Source organism: Leptodactylus fuscus, chromosome 2, assembly GCF_031893055.1.
Source record: "Leptodactylus fuscus isolate aLepFus1 chromosome 2, aLepFus1.hap2, whole genome shotgun sequence".
Lineage (NCBI taxonomy): Eukaryota > Metazoa > Chordata > Amphibia > Anura > Leptodactylidae > Leptodactylus > Leptodactylus fuscus.
In genome coordinates, this window is record NC_134266.1 from 253157989 (window position 1) to 253172026 (window position 14038).

The following is a 14038-nucleotide window of genomic DNA, read 5'->3' on the forward strand; positions in this document are numbered from 1 at the left end:
AGTATGGGGAAGAAAGGTGATTTGAGTGCCTTTGAACGTGGCATGGTTGTTGGTGCCAGAAGGGCTGGTCTGAGTATTTCAGAAACTGCTGATCTACTGGGATTTTCACGCACAACCATCTCTAGGGTTTACAGAGAATCGTCCGAAAAAGAAAAAACATCCAGTGAGCGGCAGTTCTGTGGGCGGAAATGCGTTGTTGATGCCAGAGGTCAGAGGAGAATGGCCAGACTGGTTCGAGCTAATAGAAAGGCAACAGTGACTCAAATAGCCACCCGTTACAACCAAGGTAGCCAGAAGAGCATCTCTGAACGCACAGTACGTCGAACTTTGAGGCAGATGGGCTACAGCAGCAGAAGACCACACCGGGTGCCACTCCTTTCAGCTAAGAACAGGAAACTGAGGCTACAATTTGCACAAGCTCATCGAAATTGGACAATTGAAGATTGGAAAAACGTTGCCTGGTCTGATGAGTCTCGATTTCTGCTGCGACATTCGGATGGTAGGGTCAGAATTTGGCGTCAACAACATGAAAGCATGGATCCATCCTGCCTTGTATCAACGGTTCAGGCTGGTGGTGGTGGTGTCATGGTGTGGGGAATATTTTCTTGGCACTCTTTGGGCCCCTTGGTACCAATTGAGCATCGTTGCAATGCCAAAGCCTACCTGAGTATTGTTGCTGACCATGTCCATCCCTTTATGACCACAATGTACCCAACATCTGATGGCTACTTTCAGCAGGATAATGCGCCATGTCATAAAGCTGGAATCATCTCAGACTGGTTTCTTGAACATGACAATGAGTTCACTGTACTCCAATGGCCTCCACAGTCACCAGATCTCAATCCAATAGAGCATCTTTGGGATGTGGTGGAACGGGAGATTCGCATCATGGATGTGCAGCCGACAAATCTGCGGCAACTGTGTGATGCCATCATGTCAATATGGACCAAAATCTCTGAGGAATGCTTCCAGCACCTTGTTGAATCTATGCCACAAAGAATTGAGGCAGTTCTGAAGGCAAAAGGGGGTCCAACCCGTTACTAGCATGGTGTACCTAATAAAGTGGCCGGTGAGTGTATATGTCTAGGCCAAGATGGAGCCTGCATGTCCTTGCACACGGATGGATCATCTGATTGGGAAAAATGACACAGGGCAAACCATCACAAAGTGTTTGCACAACAGTGAGCTACGAGCCAGATTCCCGTTGGCCACAGCTCTTCAAAGCCATCATGGTGCACAGTGAGACAGCAATGGAGGTCTATCCTCTTCAGCGATGAGTTCAGCTTTTGTCTTTGATGGAATGATAACTAGAGATTGGTCTGCAGATCACATGACCAATACCGGCTCTTCACAAGGGAAAAGTCACACCAGATGTACTCCTAGGATTTAGGTGTAGTGATATGGTCATAAAACCAGTGGTGCAGCAATTTCTCCAAAGCGTCCCAGGATCAGATTTTTAAAATAATTTTTTGGTATTTTGGACAAGGCCAGGCCACATGTTGCTTCTACTACCTTGAGCAGTCAATCGTGACTATATGTGTACCCAAGTGTGAGAGAACATTGCACAGACAACCATAACCCTATGGCAGGCAATGTGTGCCGATGCGTGTACTTCCAGATGTTTTGAAAATGGTGTTTGTTTTATCATTTGCATCTCATTACCATATTTATCCATCCTGTGATTTCCACAATTCCAAGACTTTTCATTCATGGTTTTGCAATTCAATGTTGAAGAGTGTATAAAGAAATATGAAATGGACCCTAGGGGGATCGGTCATGTCAGACCACCTTGTTCTATGCTGTCTTGTGTCCGGGTGTAAGACAACTAGCTGGAGCAGGAACATCCATCTGCATCTTGTCTGCAACAGGACAAAGACTGAGCCCCTCCCCCTTTTAACGATTTCTCAACAGAAAATGGAGCAGATCGGCAGGAAATTATCCTTCATTGTCTCTTCGGGATTACTACGAGACACGTTTGTTTCAGGAACAATTTAGAAAACCCTGCAGACTGAGGGCGGGTTCACACCTGCGCCCGGTCTCCGCGTTGTAGGTTTCCGTCTGCTGCCCGAGAAACTGGACAGGAGACGGAAACCCAGAAGTCAGTGTCTGCCCGTGAGCGTCTTCTGCCTCTCTGCAGCAAAACCGGTTTCTTTAACCAGACAAAGTCAAATATGCAGGACTTTGTGTCTGGTTAACATAAAAAAACAAAACGGTTTTGCCACGGAGACCAGAAGACTCTCACGGGCGGACACTGACTGCTGGGTTTCTGTCTCCTGTCCAGTTTCTCAGGCAGAAGATGGAAACCCACAAATGGGAGACCGTGTGCAGGTGTGAATCCGGCCTAAGTCATAATTCAGTTACCAGCCCCACTGTATATTGAAGCCTTATAAAGCGAACAGATTGGGATGAGAATGTCTCTACAAATAACTGCATGAGAGGTATACAAGTTTTATTTTCTAGTTCGGATGCCAAAACCACCGTAAAGAAACAGGGTGGCCATCTTTGTCTGACTTTTTAACAATATGTGGCACTGTAGGGAAGGGGTTTAGAAGAATTCAACTCTAGCTTGTAAATGAAACTGCTTCTGCTGAGCTTAGACTAGGCCTTGTAACAAGGGATAACAACACTCCTTATGGAGTGGGCACCTTTGCAGGCGTATGGAGACTTACAAGCCTTTTTGACTCTACTGGGGGATTATGGGAGAAATATGCAAATCTGTTTTCCAAGATGCAAATACATCCTGCATGTGCAGCTTTTGTTTCAGTTTGAAAGCAACACAACAGATGGACCCTATTATAGCTATTAGGGTCTGTCGGGCTCCGTATGTAACTGCTATTTTAACAGTCCGTGTGTACATTGTTCTGTTACTCCGACGGACAACTGACACTATTGTGGACTTAGCATTAACGGCCATATCAGTTTCCATCTACTTCCACGAAGTCAATTTTAACTTCATTGCCAGTTATGGTAAGAAGCTCCTAATGCTGGATAAAAGTAACATGCAATCGCCGCTACAAAAGGATTCTAAAACAAATGGCCAAACCGGTCAGACATTCGCACCTTCAGCTCTTAGAAGGAATTGAAACAGCATAAGACAACACAGCCTGCACCTTAGATTTCAGAAACGGTCAATCCAAAACTTAAAGGGATCCTATCATTAAAATCACATTTTTTCTTGATCACACGTAGGAATAGCCTTAAGAAAGGCTATTCTTCTCCTACCTTTAGATGTCTTCTCTGCGCCGCCATTCGGTAGAAATCCTGGTTTTTCTCTGTACGCAAATGAGTTATCTTGCAGCACTGGGGGCGGCCCCCAGCGCTCAAACAGCACTGGGGTCCGCCCACAGGCCACAAGAAAATGGCCACTTACATCAGCTTACTGTGTAAGCGGCCACAAGAAAGTGGTCGCTTACACCAGCTTACTGTGTAAGCGGCCATTTTTCTTGTGGCCGCGGGCATGCGCAGTCTGCTCTGCCGAAGGCCTAGAAGCTTGAACCCAGCTCCGGAAGAAGACGCATGAAGAGGCCGTTCCTGAAGAAGATGGAGGCGGTGCTGGAGAGTTCTCTGGCAGCATTGGGGACGCCCCCAGTGCTGCGAGAGAACTCATTTGTATAAAGATGGAAACCAGGATTTCTACCAAATGGCGGAGCAGAGAAGACATCTAAAGGTAGGAGAAGAATAGCCTTTCTTAAGGCTATTCCTACGTGTGATCACAAAAAAAATGTGATTTTAATGATAGGATCCCTTTAAATATCTATCGAACGGCGGCGTGGAGAAGACATTTAAAGGTAGGAGAAGAATAACCTTTCTTAAACCAAGGGGGTTTACGACATTACAGTATCTTAACAAATCCATACTCAACCCCACAAATGGTTTTGTTTTACCAGTCATGGCAGGGGGGAAAAAAAAGGGAGAAATTTCCAGAAGGTCACTTTAATGCTTTAGGACACATTTGTACTAAATAAAAATAATAAAAAAACAAACAAAACTAACTTAAAAAGAAAAACAAAAAATAAAACTTCTCCCCCAGAGAAGATTCTAACTTTTTAAGCTACTCAAACGTAGACAGTAATTTTATTTATGTGGCAATATAAGAATCACAAAAAGAAAATCCATGGTAATATTTTAATTCGGAGGGGGGGGCTAAAATAAAATTAAAAAAAAGAAAAAAAAAAGGGGGGGGGGGAATTAATCAAAATGAACCAAATGTTCACGTTACAGTACACAAATATTGACATTTTCAAAATTGTCTAATTTTTGGTACAGACAAGGATTTGTTTTTCTACATCAGCCAATAGGATTTGCTCTATTATCCCCAAACGCAAAATAAAAACAATTCCTATTACTTTACAGTTCAATTTAAAATTTTGAGAAACCTAAATCTTGTTAATTCTAGCGGAGACGGAACTAGTGAAGTAAAGAATCCGGATTAAAAACCTTCTTTTTACAGAAAGCTTTTCATCAGCAGAATTGTGCAATATGGAGAGAAAGCAAATACACATGGCACATTCTCATTCAGATCTCATGTAAAAAGTTACAAACTTCCCTAATTCAAATAAATAATAATAAAAAAAAACAAACATATGAGTCGTATGTGTTGTGTTTTATGGTTCCTAAAATTCACTACAAGGAAAATGGCAAAATGTCACACAAATATTTACATGGTCATACCCTGGCCGGGTACACCGCTACAAAACTCATAAAATACAGGTGGAGTAAACGTGAAATGTTTTTACTCTTCGTTCTGTTATTCACGCCAGCAGCTTGTCTATCTAGAACATGACTTTCATTCTGGTCACGGCTTATCAGCAAGATTTAGTCTGTGTCTTCATCCAGTTCATAACTGTTTTTGTCATAAATATCCTTTACTAGTAAAACCCGTATTAGCATGTTTTCCAAAGTGTTGCGATCCAGGGGAGTTGACGTGAACCACAGAGAGGAATCTGGAGAAAGGCTTTCAGGAGTCAAATAAAACACGTCCATTCTCTGGTTGAGATTCTGTGGGCTGCAAAAAGGGAAGAAACAAACAGATATTTTACTAAATACAAGGTCACTTTCACTATACAGCTGTGAGTCCATTGATCTGATCTGTTCTGAAGGTTTATCCCACATTTGAGATTGGAGTGGAGACTATAGCTATCAAAAATCTATGGCATATGGCGGCCATACATGCCCTAAATTAGGAAATTCTTTTAATAGAGGAGCCTTTCACGTCCTTTGGTACCCACTAGAGATGAGCGAGTACTATTCCAAACTCCCGTTTCGAATAGCACGCACCCATAGGAATGAATGGACACAGCCGGCATGCAGGTGGTTAAGCAACCGGTCGCCGGCAAAGTCTGCGTGCCGGCCGCATCCATTCATTCTTATGGGTGCGTGCTATTCGAAACGGCCATTTTGAATAGTGCTCGCTCATCTCTAGTACCCACAATATTATATACCGCTAGAAAGCTGACATGTATGGTCAGATTTACTGATGTGCGCCCTGGTGCTGTCAGATTGAGCACAGATATCTCTCCACAGTGAGAAGAGCTATTTATATTCGACACAAAGGCAAACATTGGTAAAGCTGACACCGTGCTGAATTCAGTGCACTGTCCGCTTTCCGGCGCTATATAAACCACTAAAGGACAAGAAAGGTCCTCTTTAAGGTTAAGGGCCCATGTTGCAGAAACACAGCTTTTCTTGCTGCATTTTTTATTTTTTTTTAGCCAAGGTCTGGAGTAGATAGAACAGAAGGTAGAAGTATATGAAGCTTCCTATATATTTCTTATTATTTCTGTAGCCATTCTTGCTTAGGCTCAAAAAATGGCAGCAAAATCTGCAACAAAAAAAAAAAAGCTGCATTTCTATAATGTGGGGCCTCATCCCAAGTGTATTTTTCTGGCCCCAAACTAAATTTTATCTACTTATGACCTAGCCACAGGATAGTTCCTCAGTATGCAATGTCAGGGTTTGACACCCGGACCATGAATTGAAGCATCCAGGCACTGGAAGCTGCTAAAGGACAGGCAGTGCACAGAGCAACACTCCTAGTCAAGTAATAGTAGGGGAACTACAATACCCTGGAGGAACAGTTATGCAGTGGACAGAGCTGCAGGACCACGCCTATTACTTGCCTGCGCTACCTTCCCACTAGGAGCTCCTGCACCTGGAGATTGCTGTAACATCTGATCTGTGCGTGGCTCTGGGTGTTGAACCCTGACAGATGACCTACTGCGTGGCATTTATAAAATCAGACAATTGTACAAAACTTCTAAAATTACCTTTTAGATAGATAATATTCAAAAATTTTCACAGGGCAACGCGAAGGGTCAGCTGTATTTTCAATCTGTTCCAATATTGTGTCGTCATCCTCATGTTTCCTTTTCCCAGGTGTAACTTTATCTACAAGAGAGGCATAACTTACTGAATCATCTGCACAAGAAGAATTTTAAGTAACATCCAGACAGTTTAGGATTAAACTACATGGATGAATATCGAGCAATAGACTGAGGGGGGGGGGGGGGGGGGGGGGGGGGAATGAATCAATTTTTTTTCTTTCTACAATCAATCGCAGCAGGACAATTATACCCAGGTGTTGTCCATATAGGTATAATCGTGACCAAGTCCACAGAGGAAAACTCTGCAGACTTTCTATGAAAAGCACTGCTGAAAAAAAAACGTGATGAGTTTCCGCATTATTTTTTCTTTGATTTAGGATTCAATCATAGACATGGCTTAAGAAATGGCATAAAAAAGCTGTTGAAAAAACAGACAGTAGGTGTCAGGTTTTTTTTTTGTTTTTTTGTTTGTTTTTTTTTTTTAACATTGAGGTCTATGGGCAATGGACATATAACGGACAGTAATTGATAGCCATCAGTTACTTGTCCGTATGTGTCCGTTATGATAGGTGTCAGTTTTTTGTGGTTTTTTTTTTTTTTTTTTTTTTTTTTTTTTTTTAAACGGACACCTTCTGAGCGGAAACCAACAGTAGTGTGAACCCTATCTATCTAAAGCAGGGTTCACACTAGCGTCGGTGTCCGATGCTAATGTCCGCGCAAGATTTTAGCATCGGACACTAGCTGTGTCCGTTTACAATTTGCATTATTTTAAATGGGATATTATGTAGTGTCCTTAAGTGCCCGTTTACAAAGACGTCTGATTTTTCAAGCGGACAGCTAAATCCTACATGTACAGCTAGTGTCCGATGCTAAAATCTTGCGCGGACATCAGCATCGGACACTAGCTGTTGGACACCAATGCTAGTGCGAACCCAGCCTAACTCTTTTGCTGGTTTAAGGCTTTGTGCATGTGATGTGGGGGGTTTGCAGCGGAGTATCGTCCAGGTACATTCCATGATGCATTCACATCTACGGGGGTGTCCGATCTGTTCTGATGACGAGGAGTAGGATAGGACCTGCTCTATAATCATCCATGTCATTGGAACAGAATGGATCGGAAAGTCCCCATACATGTGAATGCATCATGGAATACACTCAGACTTGGGCGTCCTCGAGTGCACTCTGCTGAAAACTGTTCATGGGGCCCAACGTGCTTCACCCTGGTGACAGACTTCCATCCATACATTGTTAAAATTCAATGACTACTGCTGTGAGAAAATGGCCTTAGTTTGATCGGCGCCATGTTGTCTGAATAAAACTTAACTTGCTTACCTTCGCTGTCACTCTCAAACAATGATGATTCCTGGTATTGAAGACAAGCCCTTTTCTCTTGTGTAAGGGGATTCCTTTTCCACTGTTTTAAGACGCTACCAAAAGAAAGTCTTAAGTGCTGATCTACTGTCCGCAAATTAAAATACTTGGTATTAAAGTAGAATAGCGTAAAAAGCAGGGACGTTGAAGACTGGGTTCCAAGCTGATTCGCCTGCCACAAATAATGCTCTTCAACGCGTGAAAAAATTGAACCTAGAAATAAAAAATAAAAAATCAAGTTAAAATCATTCCTAAGGCTACACTTAGGCTATCGTAGAATGGTAAATGACTTGTAAAAGAAAAATGAAACAGCGAAGCCGACAAAATAGCCACACATTGAATTTATAGAGAAATGTGTGCAACGTCTTATGTTATTACAGCAAATATTCTGCCATATACAGCTATGTATTCAATACATATAGTCAATGGGTAATTAAATAGTGTTAGTTGACAATACAGATTAGCATATGTATATTGTACTTGCTTTACTGCTTACCATCTGGTAGAATACTGGGTTGCCAACTTCTAAGAATATTATTTAGCGTCTGTCCAAACGTCTTATACTCCTGATCATGAAATATGTTTTCTGTCTTCTGGTTGGTAGACAAAAACTAAGAAAAAAACAACGTGTTAAATCCTCAGTCCACTCAGAGCGGGTTCACACCTGCGCCCACTTTGGGCAATCCTGACAGTTTCCGTCTTCTGCCCGAGAAACTGGACAGGAGACGGAAACACAGCGGTCAGTTTTCAAGCCCATTCATTTCAATGGGTTTCAAAAGAGACCGCCCGTGAGTGTCTTGTACCTCTCCACGGCGAAATAGTTTTTTTTTTAATCGGACACAAAGTCAGACATGCAGGACTTTGTGTCCGGTAAAAAAACCAAAACAACAGTTTCTCCACGGAGAGGCAGAAGATGCTCACGGGCGGTCACTTTGCAAACCTATTCAAGTGAAAACTGACCACCGGGTTTCCGGCCCGTTTCTCGGGGCAGAAGGTGGAAACCCGCCGGATTGGCTAAACCGGACAACGGGCGCAGATGTGAACTCGCCCTTACCAGAGTATAGCCAACGCAACAACAACATTCATTAACCTAACCAGAACTTGTAAAGTTGGTGACCTTATAAGAAACTTTAGGCTGGCCATATACTTTCTTGATACATCTGCTGACAGCCTACATGTGTACTGTTCACAATAGGATTAGGAGGGAGCATCGTGTATGAAGTTTTTTGCTTTTTTTATTTTTACGTAGATTGTGAGCCCCATACAGGGATCACCATGTACATTTTTTTTTTTCCTATCAGTATGTCTTTGTAGAATGGGAGGAAATCCACACAAACACAGGGAGAACATACAAACTCCTTGCAGATGTTGTTCCTGGCGGGATCCGAACCCAGAACTTCAGTGCCAACCACTGAGCCACCGTGTTGCCCCCATGTAGGAAGATTTATACAGTCAGTACAGGTTGCCCAACAAGTCAATGAAATCTCAGATACCCTTTAAGAGCGAGACTAAAACCTCAGTTTACAATTATGTTGAGATATCCTTGTATGGTTGAACTACTGACCTCCTGGATGCCGAGACACAGATAATACGTGCTGTCTGGTGCATAGCGATCTCCATTTGGTCTTCGCACCTCCTTAATAAAGCAGGACAGAAAATAACTGAGCACATCTGGGGGGAGCAACAGAAGATCTTCTTTTAACCTCACAGATTTATCTGAAAGAGAAAAAGGACAGCTGTGAAGGGAATGGCATCAATGAAGTGGTTTTCCTACTATAGACACTATATGAAAGGTATAAATAGGATCAGGAGGGAAGGGGATTTTAATAATAAAACAACACACAAGGCAGCACAATCTGAAATTAGATGGAAAGAAGAAGATCAGAACCAACAACAGGATTTATTTCACTAAAAGTGTTTGAGACTTGGAACAAACTTCAGCCGATGAGATTGGGAGATGAACAGTAAGTGAATTTACATGCCTGGGATATAAACATATCTATCTCAAGATGAAATGGTCATAAGATAAGGGCATTAAATTAGATCAGATTAAAAAAAACTTACACATTAACATCAGGGTCCATTTTTACACTTTATTTTTTTGTTCTTTCTGAGCATGTGCAGAAACAAAACCAAATAATGGACAGTATAATGGAGGACATGACATCCGTCAAAGTCCTGCATTATTACGTCTGCCAAAAGAACGGACCTGAGACAGATTTGGTGAAAACGAAGCCTAATGGACAACAAATCAGATCCCATTGAAATTAAAGGGATTTTTGATGGATTTGTTAGTGTCAGGCTGGGTTTTGGTCAGCGCTCGCTTTCCGTTCAGGGATTCCATCCCCAATCTGCTCGAAAATTGTGGAGAGAAAAGTTCTGCAAGCAGGATTTATCTCTCTGCATTCTTCGGGTAGAAACTCAGTGGACCCCATAATAGATTTTTTTCCAAAAAAAAAACAAAAAACAATTTTTCTTCACTACCTAAATATAAGTGTTAGATTTAAAAAGCAAGCCTAAGACCATTTTCATAGAAGGGCAGAAGTATTAGGGACACTTACATTCTGTGAGCTCATCCGCAGCTATTCGTCCTTTTACCCAGTGCCTCCAAGCATTAAGGCCATAGGAATACTTCAATGGGAACAAAGATTCAGGGCTTTCACTAGATGACTGGTCGCAGACTGCTTTCCTCTTAGCTCCCTTTAATAGAAAGTGTATATTCATATATTATTACAAATAAACTGGCAAAAATGTACCGGAAAACCTGCATCACACTGGAAAACAATATTAAAGTAATCACATTATGTTCACACTGACATCACCTCTCCGTAACAATGGCTAGGCGGACCACTAAAATAGCAGTATCACATGGAGTCCGACAGTCTCCACTGTCTATAAAGGGGTCTATTGTTTTAAAAGTGAAACCAGCGAAGGAGAAAGTACTCTGGGCGAGACTTTTTCCTCAGTCAGTCTCAAGGCGGAGAACGTGACGAAGTCTCCAATGGAGATTCTAGCGCAGAGGTGAACATAACTCTCAGTTTTTGTTTTGTAAAGTGCAGCTTTAGGCTATTTCTATGAATTGTCGGCCACAAGCTAGATCACAGGGATGGAGCTTATATGCAAACAGCTAAGTGACATTGCTTTACACCATTTCCATAACTCCAATAGACATAAACTGAAGCAGCGAAGTGCATTTCGCTATTCTGTTTCCATAAACTATGGCGTTATGGAATCATTGTACATAAGCAGTGCTATACTTTTTCTGTACTTCTCATTCACCTCTATGGGAGTTAAAAGGGTATTCCCATCTACATAATATTTTTAAATCTGTAGATAATTAAAAGTTAAACATGTTTGCAAATATAAGTAATTAAAAAATCTGCAGAGTTTTAAAGATTTTCTCTAACTTTCTTAGTGGTGACAGTCTGTTATCTTGATCGGTTGCCAGTGGATACGACCACCAATGGGGAAACTTTCACCCATAAACAAATGCAGAAGATGCTAGGCCTTCCCAGAGGATCCCAGAAATCACTCAAAACACTGCTAAAGTTATATGAGTTATATGGGTGCACTTACTAACCCATTAATAACCCTAGCAGACCTTTTATAAAACATTACTTTTGCCCGGTGGAAATCCCCTTTAACTGAACGTACCTTTTTCAATGGTTTAGGTTTGGGCTGCTCCTCATACTCTTCATCGAATACAGGGGGCAAGAAAAACTCGTTTTCTGTATCAAATTCCTCGGCGGCTGCAAACAAGTTATATAGTTAGAGATCACTAATGTGGCCTGTGTTCATGTTAAACCATGCCAGAACAATACAAACAATGACCTGCACACCTCTGCCAAAATAAAAACATGATCTCAATACACAATCGCAAAAAAAAACATGACATTTCAGATGGCTTTGCAGACAATGATGCTGGGAAATTATTACAAGCTGTAGCTGGTGAAACTGTGTGAGATGATAGTTGGAAATGTAAGAAGATACTTCCTGAACTGCCGTATATACTTCAGTATAAGCCGACTTTTTTTTTTTTTTTTTTTTTTTTGGGGGGGGGGGGGGTGTCTATGACCAGCCGCAATAGTAATGTACAGAATCTCCCATAAAATAGTGAAAAAAATAAAAAAGCTTTAAAAAAATAAATATAAAATAAATAAATAAAAGTTGTAAATCCCTCCTTTCCCTAGAATACATATAAAAGTAGAAAATGACTGTGAAACAAAAACACATTAGGTATCCCTGTGTCTGACAGTGCCCGGTCTACTGAATATAGGGGATCTGCAGTGCTCCTGTTCCGTCAGGAAGTGGTTAATAGGAGCACTGCAGATGCCCTATATTCAGCCAGACTGAGCTCCAATTAGGGGGAAAAAAAACCAGTCCTCAAGCTCAGGGAAGGGGCAGACAGACAACCAAAACACCCCCTCACCTTTCCCAGCATCTACTGCACCCAAAAACTCCGACCATTTTAATTTTTGAAATTTTCCAGTAGCTGCTGCATTCCCCCCCCCCTCGGTTTATACTCTAGTCAATAAGTTTTTCCAGTTTTTTGGGGTAAAATTAGGGGCCTCGGCTTATATTTGGGTCGGCTTATACTCGAGTATATACGGTAATACATACATGAAATCTAAACTCAGCCTTACCCCTTGGGAAGTCAATTTCTATATCGAGTTCAGGCTCATATGGCAAATCTAACAGGTCCGCTGGAGACTCTGCAGTACAGTTTGGAGATTCCTCTTTAGTTAAGCTATCTTCTTCTTCTTCTGAAACAAAGAAAAATAAAATAAAAGTATAGATCAGAATTAAAGAAAAAAAAAAAAAAAACACGCCAAAGGCATAAACAGTGAGCCATTATATCCTACCTGGGTCAGACATGATTCTATCTTCAGTAATCACTGTTTCCAGCACCTCAGATTCCTCAGACTGTAATGGACTGTCATTTAATAGGAAATCCTCTTTACTGGCCTCCTCTTTCACTTCTTCTTCTTGTTCTTCTTCTTCCTCTTCCTTTGCTTCTTCTTTTAATGATTCTTTTTCCAGTTCTTCTTCATCTTCATCTTTAATTTCGTCTTGCCAGTCTTCTTCCTTTAACTCTTCACAGTCCAGTTTGTGTTCATCCTTAATCTTCTTGTCCTCCTGAGTATCTTCTATCAGTAATAAGGAATCATCGTTTTCTTCCTCTTTAACAGGTTCCGCCTTTAAGTCTTCTTCTACCTTTAACTTTAAATCTTCAGAGAAAAGCTCTCCATTAAGTTCTTTAATTTTTTCCAAATCGCTGGGCACCAAAACTGGAACCGGTACCTGCACAAACATAAGATGTCACATATCTCAAGACTCACGCACAGCAATGGAGTTATCGATAAGAAAAATGGTCAACGTGATTTCTCTGATAGGCCACTATTTATATTACTGTACCTACTAAAGAGAGAATTCACCTGGTGTGTAATGGTAAATAAGTAGATGACAGGATGAAACCTAAATAAGATTATATCATTAGGAAACCTTCCAGGGTGCTAACACACGTCCCATTGTCAGAGCTGAAGTACTGCCGTAATATTAACCCTAAGTGTAAGTTCTGATCGATGTCCCTTCTAGTCCTTGGAAAGCATGCAATTCTACAGAAGGACTGGACATGATGTGCCAATTTCATCCCTAGCTGAAGTGGCATGTAGGGGGAACATCATGGAGATGTTATGTATAGAACCACCACAGAACTAGAAGTCATTTATGTTTCTGAGGAAGGGAGGTTAGTCTTGCAGAAACATGCCGAGTAGTTTATATTTTATAGTGCGGTTATACGGGTCCGTTCACACGGAGTAAAGTGGCGCTGATTCTGGCACGATAACTCACGTAAGAATCAGCGCTGAAAAAAAGACTCCCATTGACTTCAACGTGTTCCGCGCAGAAAACGGAATCCAATGAAGTCAATGGGAGTCTTTTTTTCCGCGCTGATTCTTACATGAATTATCGTGCCAGAATCAGCGCCACTTTACTCCGTGTGAATGGACCCTTACTGTGGCTGGATCATTTATAATAAATACAAGTGGATACAAGCTATATCTTTGGTGACTATTGCAGTTTTTATTACAGGGAAGACCGATTTTTGCATTCGCAAAGTTTGGGGGCCAAATGGACTTCCCCAGAGAGGCGAGAATAAGACACTTGCACTGCCTGATAGCGCTCTATATTTCTCTGACTACATCTCTCTACACTGGAGCAATCCGAGGCTGTCACAAGGCTTCATGCACATGAGCGAGTGCACCATCCAATGTTTGTTCTGATGACTATAGTGCAGGTCCTATCCTGGTCTGTGATATTGGCACCCAACATAACAGCATATCATC

General features: G+C 41.6%; 1 protein-coding gene across 4 annotated transcripts in view; it reads right to left on the reverse strand.

The window, feature by feature from the left end:
* Window positions 1-4109: 4109 nt before the first annotated feature.
* The window catches only part of ZMYM2 (zinc finger MYM-type containing 2), a 61589-nt gene continuing 51660 nt past the window's right edge, over window positions 4110-14038 (reverse strand). Inside the window, exons 15-23 of one of the 4 annotated variants that reach the window (XM_075266055.1) lie at window positions 12557-12995; window positions 12338-12445; window positions 11349-11443; window positions 10256-10394; window positions 9259-9410; window positions 8191-8305; window positions 7656-7907; window positions 6267-6387; window positions 4110-5005 (exon numbers count right to left, since the gene is read on the reverse strand). In XM_075266055.1, the coding sequence (XP_075122156.1) occupies window positions 4816-5005; window positions 6267-6387; window positions 7656-7907; window positions 8191-8305; window positions 9259-9410; window positions 10256-10394; window positions 11349-11443; window positions 12338-12445; window positions 12557-12995 (1611 nt within the window). In that variant the 3' untranslated portion in view covers window positions 4110-4815. Of the gene's footprint in view, window positions 5006-6266; window positions 6388-7655; window positions 7908-8190; window positions 8306-9258; window positions 9411-10255; window positions 10395-11348; window positions 11444-12337; window positions 12458-12556; window positions 12996-14038 lie in introns of all 4 variants that reach the window. The other 3 variants (XM_075266054.1, XM_075266052.1, XM_075266053.1) reach the window with 3 other exon arrangements.